The 22,550-nt window shown below is 46.3% G+C and overlaps 1 protein-coding gene across 2 annotated transcripts in view; it reads left to right on the top strand.

Annotated features, from left to right (window-relative positions):
• Positions 1–3,587: 3,587 nt before the first annotated feature.
• Positions 3,588–22,550, top strand: part of Dph2 (Diphthamide biosynthesis 2) — a 117,917-nt gene continuing 98,954 nt past the window's right edge. The window contains exons 1-2 of one of the 2 annotated variants that reach the window (XM_077644677.1): positions 3,588–3,956; positions 11,590–11,705. In XM_077644677.1, coding sequence (XP_077500803.1) covers positions 3,798–3,956; positions 11,590–11,705 — 275 coding nt within the window. In that variant the 5' untranslated portion in view covers positions 3,588–3,797. The remainder of the gene's footprint in view (positions 3,957–11,589; positions 11,706–22,550) is intronic. The other variant, XM_077644676.1, reaches the window with a different exon arrangement.

The following is a 22,550-nucleotide window of genomic DNA, read 5'->3' as shown; positions in this document are numbered from 1 at the left end:
AGGCATTGGGGTTTAGGGATAGTGAAGGGAAAGTGGATTTTAAGAGGTTAGAAGTAACCAAGCGAAGGTTATCTGATTGGTGGCTAAAAGCAAGACAGCAGTAAAATTTCACAAGACATGCCTAGGTGGCTTGGGCCATGGCCCCGATGTGGCAGTGACTGCAGTGACTGCTACAAGGTCGGAATAACGATTTGGCTTGGCTTTTCGTTATTTTCACCTGGTCGAAATAACGCCGGCCCCCTAACCTGGTCGAACGCTCTCCTCAAGATAGTACAGCGTGATGCTCCATATAGGACAGTAACCCATTGCAATAACAGACACTTGGGTTATTTCGCGCCTTCCTTCCCCATTTTTTTTCTGTTAATCTCCTCTCAGTTTCTGTTTCTAGGAAGGAGCCCTCTTTTTGTCTCCGCGACAGAACGCGGGGCGGAGGCGCCCGGCTGTATAATTATAATTGGTTTTTGGGGGGAAAGGAAATGGCGCAGTATCTGTCTCATATATCGTTGGACACCTGAACCGCGCCGTAAGGGAAGGGTAAAGGAGGGAGTGAAAGAAGAAAGGAAGAATAGGTACCGTAGTGGAGGGCTCCGGAATAATTTCGACCACCTGGGGATCTTTAACGTGCACTGACATCGCACAGCACACGGGCGCCTTAGCGTTTAGTGCCTTAAGAAAGTCGTGCCATCACACGATGTCTATGAGCTTCGGCGCCCAAATTCAGAGGTTGCACGAAGCGGGTTACCCGCCCCATTTGATTTTGGCTGTTTCTGAAATGCTAATCCAGAAATTCAAGCGGCCTTGTGATGAGAAACTTCCGGAAGCAAAAAAATTGGTCCCTGTGATTCCGTACATGCATAAGGTGTCCCATGGTATAAAAAAAGTCGCAAGCAAACATCAGGTGCAGGTTGTGTTCTCGGCCCCATCAAAGTTGTCAAAGATTTGCACAATGTCAAAACCGGATAAGAAACGACCGGTTTGCCCTATTAAACATCAAAAACTGTTCACGAAATGCAGATCACAAGTTGTATATCAGATTCCTCTAAGCTGCGGTTTAGTTTACATAGGGCAAACCGGTCGATGTTTTAATGAACGTGCCAGTGAACACTTGCGGAATGTGCGCCAACATCATGGAAGTTTCCTTGCAGATCACTGCAAGACGTGCAAGGGGTGTAGTCCGGATCTGAGCAAAACAATTTTTTTGAAGAGCGGTAAAGACAGATTTGAGCGAGAAGTAGTGGAGGCATTTTTTATTAAGAAAGCGGGAAGCGCATGCGTTAGTAGGCCGTCCATTTCAATTAGTGACGCTGAGGTGGCGTTTCTCGAAGGCTGTCTTTAGGTTTCAACGTTTGCAAGTTTTCTGCATACATTGTTTTTCATCGATGTGTTTTATCGGCCAAAAAGACGTTTGTGTAGAAACCAATATTGTAGCACTTTGACGCTGGGAGGTTCCCCCGAAGGTTTAAGTTTTCATGTCCACCAAATTTTCCGCGTTTGTTGTTGGTCATTCTTTCATTTTCACTCTTTGTGTCAAATCACGATTGTTGAGTTTGCGCGCTGGTTGCCTTGCCCAAGCGTGTGTGTATCATTTGGATGATCAATTGCTTTCATGTGGGTTGCGCACTCATTTAATCTGGGGACTTATAAAGTAAGAATAATGCTGTTATCAAGTGGATAGTGCAGAAGGCGTCTCTGGTCTGTAAACGTAGCGCCTACTTCCGATGTTCTGACTATTGAAGAAATTGCGTTTTGTTGTGTGATAAGCTTGTTGTGATACGGCTCAGTTGATGCATAAAATGTAGGGGTTTGGTGCAATAAACTTCAGTTGCAAGTTGGCGCCCGTCCTGTTGTGTTCGTGCCTCTTTGTCTTTGTCGTTTTAGCGCCGTCCTAACTTCTTTCACCATTGGTGTGGCCTGAAGTTGACGGTAAAAGCGTCCTTGAAAGACGAAATAAGTATTATCCAGGCAGAACTCCAGGAGTCTACGGAGATCCAGAACTTCAATGGGGGTTCGTTTAGGTAGAGACTTGTCAGCTTCGAGAGCAGCAGAGCAGACTTGTACGGCCAGGTCGACAGGAACGCATGTGAAAAGCGACTTGACGTCAAACGAGACCATGAGCTCGTCATCGTCCGGTGCTATGTCGCTTACCTTCTTGATGAAATCAGTCGAGTTGCGAACGTGCGTTGAGCCAAGGCCGACAAGAGGGGAGAGGATACGATGGAGGTAGCTGGATAGACTGTGAAGAGGGGACCGACTGTAGTCTACGATGGGGCGCATGGGCATACTAGGTTTGTGCACCTTCGGTAGACCGTAGAGAGCAGGGGCTGAGCCGTTGGTGCACAGCAGAGTGAAGTAGAGTGGCTTGTAGGTCGGGGGAACGAAACGAAAGACGTCTGAAAGAAGTTTCTGCAAGTCGCGCTGAACTTTCGAGGTTGGGTCCTTGATAAGACGGGAGTAGGTGCTTTCATCTTCCAGGAGGCTTTCCATTCTGCTTATGTAGTCAGTTCGGTTCAAGATAACTGTGCTGTTTCCTTTATCAGCGGGGAGTATAACGAGATCTTTGTTGTCTCGCAGGCTCTTCACGGCTTTTTGCTGTTCTGTTGTAAGCGGGGACAGGTGTTGTCCTGGGCGATACTTGGAGAGGACGCTAGAGTATTGGAACGCAGCCATTGTAAGGGGCGAGACCCACTAGGGGCCTCTCCCCGAGTACCTCTCTGTACATATAGATTAATAAATGCTTTTCACCAGCACCACCACCGCGGTCGGCTGCGTTTTTATGGTTTTTACGCGTTTATGGTTATGCGTTTATGGTTTATGGTGGTGGTGGTAGTGGTTTTATTGAAAATAATAGCAAATAATAATAATAATAATAATAATAATAATAATAATAATAATAATAATAATAATAATAATAATAATAATAATAATAATAATAATAATAATAATAATAATAATAATATAATAATAATAATAATTGGTTTTTGGGGAAAGGAAATGGCGCAGTATCTGTCTCATATATCGTTGGACACCTGAACCGCGCCGTAAGGGAAGGGATAAAGGAGGGAGTGAAAGAAGAAAGGAAGAATAGGTACCGTAGTGGAGGGCTCCGGTATAATTTCGACCACCTGGGGATCTTTAACGTGCACTGACATCGCACAGCACACGGGCGCCTTAGCGTTTTTCCTCCATAAAAACGCAGCCGCCGCGGTCGTAGCATCATGGGGAGGAGAGCTACCCACTGCAGAACTACAACCTTTGGTCAAAAAGTAATGAAAAACAAACGTTGTTCGATGATCAAGAATGTCCTATCATTCAATATTCTGTCTATAAATAGTAACAAACGATCAGAAAAGCATGTAAATGCAAAGTTTGCTCAAAATCAGCAATGGCTTACTATCCTATTGGCCAAGCATTGTAGACCACAAAAGCCAGTATTTCGTGTCTAACAAGCACAATTTTGAAAACAAATATGTTTTTGAAAAAAAATATTGTCGCTTCAACATTTTAAAAAGTTTTTCCACACATTTCGGAAAACAAAAACCTTTTATTGGCATCATATGCTGTTGCGTTTTCACTACTATGGCTTTTGCACACTCTGAGCGCTTGTGCGCGGAAGTGCGCGGAGCCTGGCGGAGCAGCTCCGCAGGCAGCCAGAGGCGAGTAATCGAAGAGGCTTTTCCCACTTCGGAGCACGTGTCTTGTTTGTTTACGGCGTGGTCCGCAGCGCGTTTTGCTCACTAACGCTACGATTCACAAGCTTGGAATCGTAGCGTTAGTGGTAATCTGACCTTCGGGTAGTCATGGCACTGGCTTTTAGTAGCAGTGACCATGCCGCGATTGGCCGCACCGTCGACGTGTCGGCCGACGCTGTCAACCCAACGGGAGACGGTCATGAGCTCGAGTTCAAGTACGAGGTTCAGCGCTGCATAGCATGGATCTGCGAAAATGGCTACCGAAAGGTAAACACTTTGCAAACAAAGTAATTCGGACAGTTGAGTTAGTCGGTTAATTGTGCTGGAAAGTAACAGACGAAGCAAAGAACGGATTCAAGCAACTAGGGCTTAAAAAGAAAGGTCACAGAATATGAGCAAAGCAAAAGAAATAAGTCAGCCGTTTCCTGACACGCCAGCTCTCCTCGTGCTGTGTGCTTATTCCTGTAAAAATGATAGGTCTTGTCGTCGCGAAATGTAATTGGATGCGGCCTAAATAAAATCATTGCTTTTTCAAGGAAAGGACATTTGTTACAGTGCTTGACTAGATTGGAAGATAGTATTTTTCCCAAAGGCCACCTATGTTCATGATGTAGTTAGCGCTAAAAACTGGGACCAAGGTAGGAGAAATGTTTGGCTGACAAGATACGCACAGGTAGGTATTTATAGCCAGGTAGGTAGACGGATGCTTGGTGCCATATCCTTTCTAACACATCATTGCTCACCTTGGTGCTATCATTTGGCACACTCACCTGTATATTCTAGGCACTGTAATAATGCTGCAATTAGGATGCTGCCGCCATCTGGAAGAGCATACCGTAACGCATATGAGGCAAGGGCTTGTTATGACATACATATGAAGCCAACAATCACTGAAACCCAAGGAGAATGTTTCTATCTTTATTACTTTGTAGTGTTGATTAATGTGAATTTATTAGCTTGATCATTTTATTGCTGAAAGGTAATTGGTTATAAAGTAGAATAAAAAACATCGACGTGCCGCCAGAGCGATCTGAAACCATGACCTCCGATTTTCACGTCTGATGCTCTACCAACTGAGGTGCGGCGGCAGCTCTCCAGCCTTCGACATTTAGGGGTATTTATGTTGCACGTAACCTAACCTGGGGAGTGTTCACCAGCATCACCCTCGTCGATACCAGAAAAGTGATTGAATCGGGAGGATGGGAACCCTCTTGTGACACCAATGGCATCAAGACTGCCAGAACCATGGCCCTCGTTAAATTATTGAGCAGACAAGGGAAGGTAAACATGTTGTGCAGAAAAGACGAGGACTCGGAAGGACAGACAGCACTGACTTCCAACAAGCACTCTCAAACCATGCGCTAGCAAAGCGTATCAGCCAGATATGCGACCTCCTTTGGCAACACCGCAACGGAAGGGCTACTCACACAGTCATCTTCCAACAGGGAAATCCATTCAGCTTCACTGATTTCCCGTGTTAAACAGTTTCTGTGCACTGTTAAAACCACACGATTTTCGAGAAGCGGTATGCAATTACAAACACGGCAGTGGGCTGATAAACCTTTCCCACACAAGTCCTTTACATCACGGCCATGCTCCTTAAGCCTATCATTCAGGCCTGTTTGTCATACATATTGCTTGCCACAGGAGAGAGGTACCTGATATACGACAGTTTCAATGCAATTAACAAATTTAATCCTATGTTTCTTGTCTGTACTTCTCAAGGGAAGGCAATTGAGAGGCTCATTATGACATACATATGATGGAAGCCAATAACCACTGAAACTAAGGTACATACAGGTCTGTTTCTAGTTCTATTACCGGATGTGAATTTCGAAGCTCGTGGGTTCGGATCCCACTGGTGGTATGGTTGTTTTTTCTTCTGCTTTGTGGGTAATTGTCTCTAAGCGACAGATTATCCCTGTATACGCAATACCTTATGACCTCGACCGCACCAGAAGAAGGACGCTAACATTATCTTACATCGTAAGAAAGGGGACGTGAAGGAATTGAAAAATTACACACCGATCAGCTTAGTGCCTGTTGCCTACAAGGTATTTACTAAGGTAATCCCTAATAGTGTCAGGGCAACCTTAGAATTTAATCGACCAAATGATCAGGTAAGCTTTCGTAGAGGGTACTCGATAGCAGACCATATTCACAATATCAATCAGGTTAAAATCAGTTGCTGGGCGAGTTGGTACTTCATGCTAACATTCACAGCGCAAGACGAACACGGACACGAGGGGAGACACCACAAAGCGCCGACTTCAACGGCGCTTTGTGGTGTCTCCCCTCGTGTCCGTGTTCGTCTTGCGCTGTGAATGTTAGCATCAATCAGGTGATAGAGAAATGCGCAGAATATTGTTACGTGACGGCAAGCCGACGAAGAGAGGACTACATGACAGATGGCGATGGAATGATTTAGTGGCGGTGTGATTTATTGGCTGGATGTGGCGCGAGCGCTCTGTGCCGTGCCTGCCGACTTTTGTCGTCTTCTAGTTCGAGACACTACCCGGGGCTTCCGAGCGATTGTCCTGATCATGCGAGCTAGGAGAGTGCAGTGACGATGAAACTTAGTGTGTGGCGATGAACGTGGTAGAAGATATGAAGAGAAGAGAAGATGAAGGGCTTGCCGTCACGATATAGGAGCTGGGCAAATGATTCCTGGTCCGCGAAACTTCCAGGCTGCAGTTCGCCAAGAGCCGACGGCCGAGGCCCCAGGTCGCGCCGAACGGCATGAGTGTCTCCAGATGTATGCGGCGTTTTGGGTCGGTGAGGTTGGTAGGTCGGGTCATTGCGTCGGGTTCAGCTTCGTCCTGTCAAGTGGTTTGGGCGGGGGACGGGGCGGAGAACAACTGTGAAGTCGGTCCGGGTCTAAAAGGCTGGGGTATGGCCGGGTGACGCAGGCCAGGAACTCATGGCGTACGACCATGGCTGATGTAGGACGCCGAAGCTCCAGGACCAGGATGGGATGACACACCGCACCTCACACCAAATGTTGCGTGACGGCAAGGCAATGAAGAGAGGACTACATGATAGATGGCGATGGAATGATTTAATGGTGGTGGGCCTAGCACGAGCGCTCCGTGGCGGGCCACTGCCCGCTTTTGTCGTCTTCTAGTTTGTGACTTTATAACCAACCCCTGTATATAGTGTTCATTGATTATGAGAAAACATTTGACTGGGTGCAAACCTCAGCACTCATGCAGGCATTACGGAATCATAGTGTAGAAGAGTCTTATGTGAAAATACTGGAAGATATCTATAACGGCTGAACAGCTACCATAGTCCTTCATAAAGTCAGCAATAAAATTCCAAAAGGAAGGCTGTCAGGCAAGGAGACACAATCTTGTCAGTTCTATTCATCGCTTGTTCACAGAAGGTGTCCCGGGCCTTGGATTGGGAACAGTTGCGGATAAAAGTTAATGAAGAATACCTAAGTTATAATAAGGGAGTAAGTACTTGTTGGCATTTACCCAAGCGTAGCCATACGGCTACGCTTGCCATAAGCTTGCCTTGCCATAAGCTTGCCGTCCCGGATAGCTCAGTTGGTAGAGTGACCTCACCGGTGAAGCGGTTGCCCTGGGTTCGAACCCCTGACCGGGATGAATTTTTCTTTAACCGCGAAGTTTCTGAGAAAGCGGTATAGCTTTCCTTTGTAGCCGTATGGCTGCACTTGGGTGGATCCCAATGAGTAATTACTCCCTTATTACAAATTTACTCCACCTTGGGGGCTTCCCCTAAACATTTGTCCAACACTGTTCCCACTTTGAGTTATTGATCATTTTGCTCCCGCCCTACCATAAGCTTGCGGTCCCAGTTAGCTCAGTTGGTAGAGTGACTGCTCCGATGAAGCGGTGGTCTCGGGTTCGAACTCCTGACCTGGATGAATTTTTCTTTAACCAGGAAGTTTCTGAGAAAGCTGTATAGCTTTTCTTTGTAGCCGTATGGCTGCGCTTGGGTGGATGCCCTGAGTAATTAATTACTCCCTTAGTACAATTTGCTGCACCTTGGGGGCTTCCCTTAAACATTTGACAAACCGAATACCTAAGGTATTTACGATTCGCTGATGATATTGCTTTGCTAAATCACTCAGGAGATGAGCTGCAAAGAATGTTCAATGAGTAGGCATGCAGAGCACTACGGTAGGTGTTGAAGTTGACATGCAGAAAACCAAAGAAATGTTCAACAGTCTCGCAGCGGTGCACAATTTGTAGCGCGGTGCTGGAAGTGGTAAGGGAATACGTTTTCTTTGGGCAGGTAGTGACTGCTGATCAAAATTATGAGAATGAAATAACTAGAAGAAACGAACGCATTTGGCAGGTTCTCTGAGGTCATGAATGGCAATTTACCAGTATCCCTCAAGATAAAAGTATACAACAGCTGTATCTTACCGGTACGCACCTATTGGGCAGAAACGTGGAGGATAAGGGAAAAGGTTCTAAGTTAAGGACAACGCAGTGAGCTATGGAGAGGAAAATGATAGGTGTAATGTTAAGGGACCGGAAGCGAGTAGAGTGGATGAGTGAACGAATGTCTGTTAATGACATTCTAGTCGAAGTAAAGAGGAAGAAATGGGCTTGGGTAGGGCATGTAATATGAAGGCAAGATAACCGCTGGTCTTTCAGGGTAACGGAGTGGATTCCAAGAGAAGGCAAGCGTAGCAGTGGGCGGCAGAAAGTGAGGTGGGAGGATTAAGAAGTCAGCGGGGACACGATGGCCGCGGCTGGCAAAGGATAGTGTTAATTGGAGCGACATCAGAGAGGCCTTTGCCCTGCAGTGGGTGTAGTCAGGCTGATGATGTTGATCTCTTCCGCACAGAGGTCCTGAATTCCTCTACCTTCCCTTTTACAGCTAAGTCGCTAATGGTCTTCCGTTTCATTAGTTTCTTCTTTTTCCTCTTCAGGTCTAGGCTAATTCGAGACTTTACGAAACTGCGGTCGCTACAACACACCTTTCCGAGGACCTCCTCATCATGCATGATGCCAGGGTGAGCGCAGAGTTTGAAGGCTAAAGATGGGTTGCGCAAATGGGACATTCACGTGAAAGAAGAATGTCCCATTTGCGCAATCCATCTTTACGTTACAATGAACAAACTTGCCCAACAACTCATCTTGCTGAACTGCATAGTTTGAAGTCTGTTTTATTCTTAGTTTCGTCATTAGGGCTCTTCCATGTCCACTTCCTGGTTTCTGTTTTACGGAAGAAGGCATTCATGATCTGTAAATTATTTCTCTCTGCAATCTACTAGCGCCTGTCCTGTCCACTTCTGTGTCGTCCGTGTCCCTTTTGCGCTATGTTTTCTAGTAACTCTCCCCTGCTATTCTTAGAGCCTATGCCATGGTCACCTACAGCCTGGTCTCCGGCCGGCTTAATGAATGACCTTGGCATTGAATTCACCCATCGGTACAGTGCACTCTGTTTTGTAGCGATAGCTACATTACGCTAGCATTTCAAGCTTTCAGCATGGCCACCCCGTGGCTGTTGACGGTGTCGTGGCCACTGTGGCAGCGCCGTGGCTGGTAACGTTGTTGGCCACGCGTTGCGGAGCAGCTGCCGGGGCAGTGCTCCAGCGAAACCGAGTGGGGGGAGTGGAGAGGGGGGAGAGAGTGAATCCATGTCCAGGGACAAAGATGAAGAAGGAACGCCCAGAGAAATGGAGCGGTGAAATACTGACTTCGCAATTCGACAGAGTGAGTTCCACTCAGCCAGCTGTAGCTATTGTGTCACTCCAGGTTTAACCAGAGCTAAACCACAGCCGTCTCTTACTTTGCTCATTCCATGTCTTCATAGAAGATTTCGACAGTCTGGTCATCATGGCTGGATGTAGGTGCGTAGGCCTGTACCAACTTGTGTTTATGCTTCTTATATAGCCTAATTGCAATTACTGCCACCCTCTCGTTAATACTATGGAATTCCTTCCAGCTATATCCTGATTGATGAGGATCCCACACCTTGTTCTCGTCTGTCCACTAGTTCACTATAGCGCCCGCCCCTTAGTGCTGTATGCACGTCATCTCTCCTCCTAAACTCACTAAGCTCTGTGACATCCTATTTAGTTCCCACTAGTTCTTCGAGCAGCACAGCTAGACTAGCCTCACTGGATAAGGTTAGAGCACTAAACGTTGCCAGGTTCAGTTTCTTCAGGATTGCCAAATCACTCTGCTGTTCATCGTTTGAATGCGGCAACATTTATGAGTCCATCGCAGGCAGGGGTATAGCGGAACCGATGCGCTAGCACTAAACGTGCTGGGTCTCACTGAGAAGGCAGCACTTGGGTGCAGTTCCTCTGCCAGTGCTGCTGTTCAGGTGTTGCATTCTCATTCTGTTTTGCCTATAGCAGACCACTTCAAGCCCCTTTAGAGATGATGATGGCAGTGGTTGGCCATTTGCTAGCCGGTTGAAAGGTAAGGAAAGGAAGGGGCGGACGCAAGCGTTGTCCAGAGTTGCATGATATTGTTCACATCACTATCGTCGTGTCAACGTCTGGAGGAGCCTGTTCTTCGAGTAGCCATCTTCGCTCTCCAGTGTACTGCAGCCAAAGCCAAGTGCATCTGCAAGGGTGCTGGCCTCTGGATGGGGCGGCCGTAACCGTGCAAAATGCAGCACGAGGTGTTGAGTGGGCTCCTCGTTCCCTCCGCATGCCCGGCAGAAGGCAGCTTTCACCTTCGAGCTTGCTTTGAAGCTTCATGGACAACTACTGCACTCTAGTGTTGAGAATTGCAACCAACACAATTGCTGACTGTAACTCACCTTTGGTGCTCGGAGCAGTGCGGCATCATGCCGGACGAGTGTGACTCATCATTGGTGATTTTGGTACACTCTCCCATGATTAGCACAGCTTGAGCTTTGTGCTTAAAGGAAGACAAGAAGTACTACCTGGGCGCTTTAGTTTCAAGTGTATCATTCTTGTGTTTTGTGCAGGTTTTTTCTTCATATACCCAGAATAAAAATTACACTGTGTTGAGGAAATCTTTTTTTCTGTTGCTTGTTACAGGTTTTTTTTAAGAGTGCTTTGATGACAAAAGTTTGGACTTGGGGGTTTATGATTTTTTGTTCCGCTGTGCTGTGTCATAAGTTACAGAGTGAAGCACCCAGGATGAACAGAGAGGAACCAAACAATGCTGAGCGTTTACTGGATGCCTTCACCCAGGCCCAGATTTTTCAGCATGCTCAGCTTTCTTTATGCTCTGACAAACCGGGCAACATGGTACTCTATTAACTAACAGGAGGGGCGGACAAACATCAGGAAATATGCAGAACATCACTGACCAGAGGCATGAGGTGTAAGTGGAAATTTTAGCACTGAAGCGGCAAATGTTGGTTCCTGGCTGACTACGGTGAATTGTCTCCTTGTGCACGGGTGCCTTCTGCTCTCATGCGTAACATTTCGTGTAGAGCTGGGTATCTATAATATGGTTTCAAAACCCAAGGCAATCGCAAAGAGCATTGACCTTCCAGGAAACTAAACGGTGTGTGGTGGTTCTTGTGCATTTTAATCTTTTTTGCATGCCTGATATGTAACGTGGCATTGTGGTATGTGGAGGGCTGCTCCAGGTTGATTTCCACCACATAGGGTTCCTTAACGTGCACTGGTATCACACAGCATGCGGGTGCTTCTGCATTTCACCTCCATCAAAGTGGGGCCAGATGCCACCGCAGCGGGTCACGCATAAGGAAGCTGTAATTCAGCACTAAATTGTCTTGACCTGCAGTTTGTTAACACAAGAGTACATTCAGTAAAAGTACCTGCTTAGTGTGCAGGGCCAAGCCTGGCCTGAAGTCCCGTGCAGTACTCTTATCTCATTCAATTCTCCAGCCAGTTGGGACCTGATAACTCTTCAAAAAAAAAAGAAAATGCTTTGGTATGCACTTAGTGTGTTCTTCACCTTTGCAGGTGGCCTTGCAGTTCCCAGACGAAATGCTGGCTGACGCGGTCAAAGTAACCCTGGCACTCGAGCGCGGTGGTGTTGAGGCGCAACTTTTCATTCTCGGCGACACATCTTACGGAAGGTGCGCACTGCATTTGGTGTCTCTAAGGAGCTGTTTTCCCCCGTCCGTTGGACCGTCGAAAAAAGAAATGTGCTCTGTGATAATCAAGTGATGGCTGTCCATTGGTGTAACACTGGCTGGCAGCCGAATGCAGAATACTTTGCTAGCATGCTTTTTCTCTCATGGCCAAAAAAGTTGGTGGGCCACACGAGTAGTCATGCAGTGGCACAACTGCGACATCTGTGGGTGTGGCGCCTGCTGTTGATGTATGAATGTGCCTCTCATTTCTGTTGCCAGCCATGCTTGATTACGGGCAGCCCTGCTGGATGCACAGTCCAGACGGCTGTCAGGCTTGCGTCTTGAAAATATTGTTGCATCGGTCGTTCCAGCTGGTTTTACTCACCAGAGAACCATCCTCGAAGGTGCAGTTGTTTGTGTAGTCATTAAGACGCTTGATGAGGTCCGGAACTAAAATTAATGCTGTTTCACTTTTATGGCACAGGGCACTGACTTGCAACTCATAATACAGTCAGTGAGGGGGCCAGCACTCAAAGGCACCCCGAAACCAGTGAGCTCTGTGTGCACTAGTGCAATCTCGACCCGGCGCACTGGCTTCTGGTGCCAAAGTTCAGTCCTGGCTGCGGCATCTGTATTTTGATGGCAAAATGCAAAAATGCCAGTGTGATCCCTCATGGTCAGAATGAATCTGAAGCCTTCCACTACGGGGTCTCTAATAGCCCACGCTCCCCACAGTTAGGAAATTTCACACACTGATGTCGTTTGTCGAAGCTGCTAGAAAGAACGACATAGAAAACGGGTGTCATGAATCTCGGTGTAGGAGAGCCGTATACGAAAATACTGGAAGATATCTATAGCAACTGCGCAGCTACCATAGTCAGCAATAAAATTCCAATAAGGAAGGGCATCAGGCAAGGAGATACGACCTTGCCAGTGCTATTCACCGCCTGTTTACAGGAGGTATTCCGAGGTATGAATTGGGAACAGTTGGGAATAAGAGTAAATGGAGAATACCTAAATAATCTGCGATTTGTTGATGACATTGCCTTGCTGAGTCACTCAGGAGGTGAACTGCAAATCATGATCAATGAGTTAGACAGGCAGAGCAGAACGTTGGGTCTAAAAATTAACATGCAGAAAACCAAGGTAATGTTCAACAGTCTAGCAAGGGAACAGCAGTTCTAATTGGCAGCAAGGGCCTGGAAGTGGTAAAGATATATGTCTACTTAGGGCAGGTAGTGACCGCTGATCCGGAGCATGAGAGGGAGATAACTAGAAGGATAAGAATGGGGTGGAGCGCATATGGTAGGTTTTCTCAGATCATGAATGGCAGTTTACCAATTTTCCTCAAGAGAAAAGTGTACAACAGCTGTATCTTACCGGTACTCACCTGCGGGGCAGAAAAGTGGAGGATAGTGAAATTGGTTCAGCTTAAGTTAAGGACAACGCAGGGAGCCATGGAAAGAAAAATGATAAGTGTAACATTAAGAGACCGGAAGCGGGCAGAGCGGGTTAACAAACGCGGGTTAATGACATCCTAGTCAAAATCAAGAGGAAGAAATGGGCTTGGGCAGGGCATGTAATGCGAAGGCAAGATAACCGCTGGTCCTTAAGGGTAACGGAGTGGATTCCAAGAGAAATTAAGCGTAGCAGGGGGCGGCAGAAGGTTAGGTGGGCGGATGAGATTTAAGAAGTTTGCTGCAAAGGGTGGATGTAGCCGGCAAAGGACAGGGTTACTTGGAGAGACATGGGAGAGGCCTTTGCCCTGCTTAGGATGATGATGATGATGTCGCCTCTACTGATTGGCTAAAAATAAGTAATATGAAGCAGTGACTCCATCAGAAGGGGGCATGAATCTCCATTTGCCTTGCTCCCCCTTCCAGTGTTGTGAACCAGTCAATATCTTGTCATGTACACACCTGCTCTGGCCAGTGGTGTGAGGAGTGTTCCAGGTAGAATGCTGGCAAGCTTGGCAACCAGCAGCCAATGTCTCAGCTGATGTCCCTAGGACACTCTGCTATATAGGTCCTCGTATTCGTCTGATGTGGATTCCAGTTTTAAATGACAATGCCACTTAGTGTCAACAGTTATTGTGGCCTTCAGCTAACATTACACGGCACATAGCAACTCGCCACCAGTACGCATGAGGCTGCACTGTGCAAAAGAGCCACAAAGTCTCAGTGTATGTGGCTAGGCAGGTGCACATCTTTATTTATTTATTTATTGATGCTGTCAGCTGTAAGGTCGTTAGAGGGTGGATGCAGACAACTCAACAAGTACACACAGCCACAAGTGTGAAATTTATACTGACTTAGATGAAACCACAATCCTTATGACGCAGTCATCTTGCCACGCAGATACAGCCACAAGTGCATCAGATAGGACGAGCGTTCATAATAATATGCTCGGTTTCAGACCACTGAGGATCAGAACTGCAGGTAAAGAACATAATGAATGACAGCAATAGCAAAGGGTTTCTATAGGCTTAAGTAGCAGGACAGACAAGTTTCAAATTGTTATAGACTGTCTGCATGTAAAAGATCCTAAGGCAAGGAATTCCATTCAGCTATGGTTCTAAGGAAGAAGGAGTATTTAAAGGAATTGATTCAGGCCGTCATGGGTGTAACCTGATCTTTGTGAGATCTCACAGCTCTAGAGGAACGCTGTTTCAGGTAGATGCTTGTGTTTGTATAACAGATAGAACAATTTTAGCCTGGCAACCTACGTTCGTTTTGAAAGTTGAGGTGAGTTTAGTTCATGGAGCATGTCAGTTACTGAATCTGTAAATCTGTATTTTGACGAAGTGAACCTAGCCGCCCTTCTCTGAACTTTTTCGATCCTGTCAGTTTGGTTTGTCTGATGCAGTTCCCATATGACGCTCGCGTATTGCAGTGTCGGTCGTACCAGCGCGAGATAGGCTGTTAGTTTTACTTTTGTGGAAGCAGGCTCCCATATGACGCTCGCATATTGCAGTGTCGATTGTACCAGCACGAAATAGGCTGTTAGTTTTGCTTTTGTGGAAGCAAGCTTCAGTTTTCTTATTAACCGCAGTTTCGTTTCGGCCTTTGAGCATATGTTATTGATGTGTGTATGCCAGTTTAGATTTGAAGTTATAGTGACGCCTAGATATTTGATATAGTTGACTCATGTTATATTGTGGCCATCTATTTCATAATCAGAAGAAAATATATTTTTGATTTTATTTGAAATTGTAGCAAATGAAGTTTTGCATAATTGATTTTCATTTTAGATACTGTGCACCATTGGTTGGTAGCACTCAATGCCAAATTTAGGGTTAACTGGTTTTCTTGGTTTGAAATCACAGAATAAATTGAAAAAAAAGCCGGACTGTAACATGGGGCGGAATAGAAACTGCAGTGTCATTGACGTAGCATAAAATTAACAAGCAACCCTTCAAGGACTGCTCAGGGTGCCCCCAAGACGTCTTATTTAGCGCCATCCAACTCCACGAACTGGGTTCTGTTGGTTAGGTAAGCTTGTATCCACCATACATGATTGCTGTTTATGCCAAGCTCCAATAGCCTAATACTAATAAGTTCATCATGTGGGACATGGTCGAATGCTTTAGACATGTCTAGGCAAACTGCATCCACTTGGTCCCTGTTGTTCATTGCTTTAGAAAAATCGTGTACCGTTTCTACAAGTCGGGTAACAGCAGATAGCCTCCGTCTGAAACCATGCTGGTAGGGAATTAGCTTGTTGCCCGCAAGATAATCGGATAAGCAGTTTGCCAAGATATGCTCAATTATCTTGCAACAGGCGCAAGTGATAGAAATAGGTGTAATTATCAGGAATGTGCTTTCTTCCAGATTTGTGTATCAGTACTATCCTAGCCTGCAGCCAATCATTTGGTAATGAATGCTGCTCTAGAGATGCCTTAAATATGATAAGTAAATATTTAGCTACCCATTCCACATCAGCTAAGAAACTCGTTAGGAATAGAATCAGGACCAGAAGACTTTTTCATGTCTAAATGAGCAGAAGGGAAAATATGCCTTGCTCATACAAAGTAACATCTGACATGTCGGATGGCAGTGTGCACTATTCTGTACTAGAATTCTGAGGCGAGGATGTAGGGTGGCTGAACACAAAGTGAACATAAGTATTGCACCTATTAGAAATTTCTGATTGACCATCCACTTCAATAAATCTCATTTGTTCATGGGAGGGTGAAAGGTGACGCCAAAAATGCTGTGGGAAAGTATTGTTCTTTCGCTGTCACCGACATCTGTTTAAGCATCAAGGAAAGGCGTGAAATTGCATTTTGATTCCTTTCTCGATTATGTTTAAATTTTGTCCATAATGTGTTGACAACATCCTGTACATCAAAAGAGTCTCAAGACATTTCCAAATAGTCTAAGATGCTTTCATCCTCTCCAAAAACCTTTCATATTTCCCCTTTTTTCATGTTTTGGAGGTCTAAGTTTTTTTAGGGCAACTAAGACAAGCTTATGATCAAAAAGCCCTCCCTGAACAGACACGTTATATTCAGTTATTTTACTGCTTATAAAAACCAAGTCTGTTATTGATTTCCTAGTTGTTCCTATCCTTGTTGGTTATTTAACAATTTGTGTGAGATTATTATTAGAAGCAATGTCCAGCAAGGCATCACTGTGCTTAGCATCATTAGTATCTATGTCAAGCGACTCCCAGTGGACGTGTGACAAATTGAAATCACCTGCAGGTATACTACTTGAAAGAGAGTCTTACAACGACTGAAGAAATGTGACAGGGGCTTTAGGGGGCCTATAATCCGCTGCAATGACACAGAAAGAAACGCCAAGTTTTAGCCTGCACCACGTTCTCTCATGTGTTGGGCAATCTTTCATGGAAACAAACAAAATTCCTTCTTTAAAAATAAGTGCCATACCACCACCAAGTGAAGCACGATCCTTCTGAATCATTTTATATGTAGGCGGGATAATCTCACTATCAACAATTTCAGGACGCGACCATCATCATGATAATGCGTTCGATTTCAGTGGTTTTATTCAGGAGGCTGTGTTTATCAGAGTGAAATTCCTTTGCTCCGTCCCACAATGTCATGTTGTTTTACTATCAGTTACAAGTGCCCGCTCTGCCCTGACACAGCAGTTGTTTTCGTCATTTCAGAAAGAATCTTCTTTGTCAATGAAAATCCTGTCGTATTCGAGTCGAACCTCTACGCCGTTGTCTTTTTCGTGTTTCACGCTGTCGCACAGCTTCTTACGCTTTTGTAAAGTTGCCTGAGAATAATCATGTGATAACGAAAATTTGCTGTCCTTTAGCTTCTGGCAGTTATCAAATAATTTCATCTTTTCGTTGTAGTCAGAAACCCTTATCAGAAACTGGACACACCTTGTCCACACGCTTCTTTTCCAAGTCTGTGTATCCGCTCCACTGTACTAACTTCAACACCAAGGTATTCATGGAAGACATCATGCAACGCTTTCTTCTTGAGATCATCAGTGGTGCCGATATCTGTTTCGGTTATGCCGAACACAAGAAGGGTATTTCGGCGACTTCAATCTTCCAGCTCAGTTATTTTTTGTTGCGGTGAATGGAGTGTGTCTTCCATGCTCTGCACCAAAGAATCTAGTCATTCTTCATTTTTGTGTACATTCGTTAAAGTATTTTCAATCTCTAGCATCCTTTTATTGACTTTTTCCAGTTGCTTAGAAAGAGAACTCTGATTTTCTTTAATTTGCCTGATATCTTCCATTAGCGTTTTCTGCCCTTTCATGAGTTGACTAAACATTTGCTCGAGAGTTTCTGGCCCAGGGTTTAGCTCAACATCCCCGGAAAGTATCAACAACAATGAAATGCACTCCAGCACAATACAATATCAGCACACACTGCGGGGCACGGCAGAACAATGACGAACCTATCATCACTTCTCAAATATTTTACATGCACAAACAGGATAAACGGTTCACAAGGCTTCATTCTGGAGGCCTCGCCATGCCCATGAAATGGCTCGATGTCAACTGGGCTTGAGTAGCTGGTGCTGTCCGTAATCATTGCCGCAGTAGCCGTCGAAGGGAATACGTGCGCAGGTCTGTCCCAGGTGGCAGCTTTCCATGCAGGTAGCCGCGAAAGATGCCCTTAAAAGCTGGTAGCAGCAAAGTACGTACTTGAAGCATGATCTATAGTTGCAGCATGGTACAGGAAGGCCTGTAAAAAAAGGACAAACGGTTCAGAAAGCTTCATTCTAGAGGCCTTGCCGTGCCCATGGAATGGCTCGATGTCGACTGAGCTTAAGTAGCTGGTGCTGTCCATAATCATTGCTGCAGTAGCCGTCAAAGGGATCACATGCGCAGGTTCGTCCCAGGTGGCAGCTTTCCATGCAGGTAGCCACGAAAGGTGACCTTCAAAGCTGGTAGCGACAAAGCATGTACTTGAGGCGTGATCTAAAGTTGCAGCATGGTACAGGAAGGCCTGTAAAAACAGGATAAACGGTTCAGAAGGCTTCATTCTGGAGGCCTTGCCGTGCCCATGGAATGGCTCGAGGTCGACTGAGCTTAAGTAGCTGGTGCTGTCCATAATCATTGCCGCAGTAGCCGTCAAAGGGATCACATGCGCAGGTCCATCCCAGGTGGCAGCTTTCCATGCAGGTAGCCGCAAAAAATGCCCATCAAAGCTGGTAGCGACAAAGTACGTACTTGAGGCATGATCCAAAGTTGCAGCATGGCACAGGATGGCCTGTAAAAACAGGATGAACGGTTCACAAGGCTTCATTCTGGAGGCCTTGCCGTGCACACGGAATGGCTCGATGTCACTGAGCTTAAGTAGCTGGTGCTGTCCGTAATCATTGCCGCAGTAGCCGTCGAAGGGAATACGTGCGCAGGTCTGTCCCAGGTGGCAGCTTTCCACCCAGGTAGCCACGAAAGATGACCTTCAAGGCTGGTAGAGACAAAACATGTACTTGAGGCGTGATCTAAAGTTGCAGCATGGTACAGGAAGGCCTCTAAAAACAGGATAAACGGTTCAGAAGGCTTCATTCTGGAGGCCTTGCCGTGCCCATGGAATGGCTCGATGTGGACTGAGCTTAAGTAGCTGGTGCTGTCCGTAATCATTGCCGCAGTAGCCGTCGAAGGGAATACGTGCGCAGGTCTGTCCCAGGTGGCAGCTTTCCATGCAGGTAGCCACGAAAGATGACCTTCAAAGCTGGTAGGGACAACACATGTACTTCAGGCGTGATTCAAAGTTGCCGCATGGCACAGGAAGGCCTGGAGAAACGATAAACGGTTCACAAGGCTTCATTCTGGAGGCCTTGCCGTGCCCACAGAATGGCTCGATGTCACTGAGCTTAAGTAGCTGGTGCTGTCCGTAATCATTGCTGTAGTAGCTGTCGAAGGGATCACATGCGCAGGTCTGTCCCAGGTGGCAGCTTTCCATGCAGGTAGCTACGAAAGATGACCTTCAAAGCTGGTAGCGACAAAACATGTACTTGAGGCATGGTCCAATGTTGAAGCATGGTAAAGGAAGGCCTGTAAAAACAGGACAAACGGTTCACAAGGCTTCATTCTGGAGGCCTTGCCGTGCCCACAGAATGGCTCGATGTCACTGAGCTTAAATAGCTGGTGCTGTCCGTAATCATTGCCGCAGCAGCCATGGAAGGGAAGACATGAGCAGGTTTGTCTCAAATAGCAGCTTTCCATGCAGGTAGCCGTGAAAGATGCCCTTAAAAAGCTGGTAGTGACAAAGTACGTACTTGAGGCATGATCTAAAGTTGCAGCATGGCACAGGAAGGCCTGTAAAAAGAGGACAAACGGTTCATAAGGCTTCATTCTGGAGGCCTTGCCGTGCCCACAGAATGGCTCGATGTCGACTGAGCTTAAGTAGCTGGTGCTGTCCATAATCATTGCCGCAATAGCCGTCGAAGGGATCACATGCGCAGGTCCGTCCCAGGTGGCAGCTTTCCATGCAGGTAGCCACGAAAGATGCCCTTCAAAGCTGGTAGCGACAAAGTACGTACTTGAGGCATGATCTAAAGTTGCAGCATGGCGCAGGAAGGCCTGTAAAGAGAGGACAAACGGTTCACAAGGCTTCATTCTGGAGGCCTTGCCGTGCCCACAGAATGGCTCGATGTCGACTGAGCTTAAGTAGCTGGTGCTGTCTATAATCATTGCCGCAGTAGCCGTCAAAGGGATCACATGCGCAGGTCCATCCCAGGTGGCAGCTTTCCATGCAGGTAGCCGTGAAAGATGCCCTTCAAAGCTGGTAGCGACAAAATACGTACTTGAGGCATGATCCAAAGTTGAAGCATGGTACAGGAAGGCCTTTAAAAACAGGCAAACGGTTCAGAAGGCTTCATTCTGGTGGCCTTGCCATGTCCACGGAATGGCTCGATGTCACTGAGCTTAAGTAGCTGGTGCTGTCCGTAATCATTGCCGCAGTAGCCATCGAAGGGAAGACATGAGCTGGTCCGTCCCAAATAGGAGCTTTCCACGCAGGTAGCTGCGAAAGATGCCCTTCAAAGCTGGTAGCGACAAAATGCGTACTTGAGGCATGATCCAAAGTTGAAGCATGGTACAGGAAGGCCTTTAAAAACAGGCAAACGGTTCAGAAGGCTTCATTCTGGAGGCCTTGACATGTCCACGGAATGGCTCGATGTCACTGAGCTTAAGTAGCTGGTGCTGTCCGTAATCATTGCCGCAGTAGCCATCGAAGGGAAGACATGAGCTGGTCCGTCCCAAATAGGAGCTTTCCACGCAGGTAGCTGCGAAAGATGCCCTTCAACGCTGGTAGCGACAAAGTACGTACTTGAGGCGTGATCCAAAGTTGAAGCATGGTACTGGAAGGCCTGTAAAAACAGGACAAACGGTTCAGAAGGCTTCATTTTGAAGGCCTTGCTATGCACATGGAATGGTTCGAGGTCGACTGAGCTTAAGTAGCTGGTGCTTTCCATAATCATTGCCGCAGTAGCCGTCATAGGGATCACATGCGCAGGTCCATCCCAGGTGGCAGCTTTCCATGCAGGTAGCCGTGAAAGATGCCCTTCAAAGCTGGTAGCGAAAAAGTACGTACTTGAGGCATGATCCAAAGTTGAAGCATGGTACAGGAAGGCCTGTAAAAACAGGACAAACAGTTCAGAAGGCTTCATTTTGAAGGCCTTGCTATGCCCATGGAATGGCTCGAGGTCGACTGAGCTTAAGTAGCTGGTGCTGTCCATAATCATTGCCGCAGTAGCCGTCAAAGGGATCACATGCGCAGGTACGTCCCAGGTGGCAGCTTTCCATGCAGGTAGCCGCGTAAGATGCCCTTCAAAGCTGGTAGCTACAAAGTACGTACTTGAGGCATGATCCATAGTTGCAGCATGACACAGGAAGGCCTGTAAAAACAGGATGAACAGTTCACAAGGCCTCATTCTGGAGGCTTTGCCGTGCCCACGGCGAGGCCTTTATGATGTCTTTATGATGTCATGGTGGCGGCCCCGCAAATGCTCCTTTGTGATGCATTCCCTATTAGCTGTCGACTTAGCAAATGGCCTATTAGCTCTGCTGTGGAATTTCCACCTGGGATTGCTACAAAGTGTGGAATGAGGAAAAGAGTGCAGTGCCCTTTTTCTTGCCAGTAAGACCAGGTTGAACCATGGAAGAGGAGCAGCGCAAAAGCATGCAACCACCCAAGAAAGGACCAGACACATCGTGTGTGGTTGCATGCTTTTGCGCTCCTCCTTTTTCTTGGTTCAAAATGCACCAACTAGTCCAAAAAGAAGTTTTACTGAAGGCCAGGTTGCATATCCTGTTTCTGTGCTACCTGAGCTGCAGTCAAGCAGGAGCAGCGTGAAGTGGTTCTGCCAATTTTTGCACTCTTGACATCATTTTAGTTATGAATGAGGCGTTGTTACCACTGCTGATATGAGCCCAGAGTAGCCTATGCAAGCTCGCAGAAGTTGCGAAAAGTGTAACACCGTGAAAAGAGTGCTATCCTTTCCTACTGTTTCCTCACCTCTTTCATTTCACTTCTTCATAGTGATGGCAGATGCCGGGGGTTTGCAAAATTCTTTTACCTTCCTTTTTGTTTTTATTTTACATTAAACGCTGCTACTATTACTACTTTCCCAGGATGCCTCCTGCAATGTGTGGTATGTCGAGTGCAGTCTCTTCTTTAACTAGTAGTACTTGCTTAAATGCACCACAGGGCAATATCCATAGACGGAACACTGCTGTGTGCTGTCCTGTTTGGCGGTTTATTTTTTTCTGCAAATCACGCACCAACTTGCCCCGCAACGTGTTTTACTGGCACCACCATCTATGCAAAATTCTTGAACAGGCAATGAGCAAAAATTGGATCAAGCAGCTGAAAAATTTTTTAATTGGGTCTGAGTCTGTATTCTGTTGCCAAAAAAAGACCCACATAATCGGTTTGTGCTAAGAACAGTGAAGCTGTCCCTTCAAAAGTTTCACATTCGGCCTGGCTAGTGTTGGGCTGGAAACGTGCATTCTGCCTCAGAATCAGTAGCTGCACTGCAATAGGTTGGGTGCATCTCTGGGCATTATTAACTTTTACAAATTTTTTTATGAATAAATGTTAGCTATTATGCCCATATGGAAATTAGCAGATTGTTCCATTGTTGTGTTGTGATTGCATGCATGTTTTTAGCTGAACGAACACTAGCCGAGCCAACTCCAAAGCCCACAGTGGATAAAGAGCCGCATCATAGCTTTTTTAGGCGCGAGAGAAGTATCGTAAGACAACGATTTCTCCTGTAGCTCTTCACTCATAGAGTGAACTTTATTCTTTTGGTAGATGCTGGAGTGGAGTTGTCCAGCTTGCACTGAGTGTCTAAGTCCGTGCTGGACAGCTGCGCCTCTCCTGATTTGTATAGTGTAGCCCTTATTC

Source organism: Amblyomma americanum, chromosome 11 (assembly GCF_052857255.1).
Source record: "Amblyomma americanum isolate KBUSLIRL-KWMA chromosome 11, ASM5285725v1, whole genome shotgun sequence".
NCBI classification, from domain to species: Eukaryota; Metazoa; Arthropoda; class Arachnida; order Ixodida; family Ixodidae; genus Amblyomma; species Amblyomma americanum.
The sequence above is the reverse complement of the archived record's forward strand: the minus strand, read 5'-3'. Positions and strand labels throughout refer to the sequence as shown.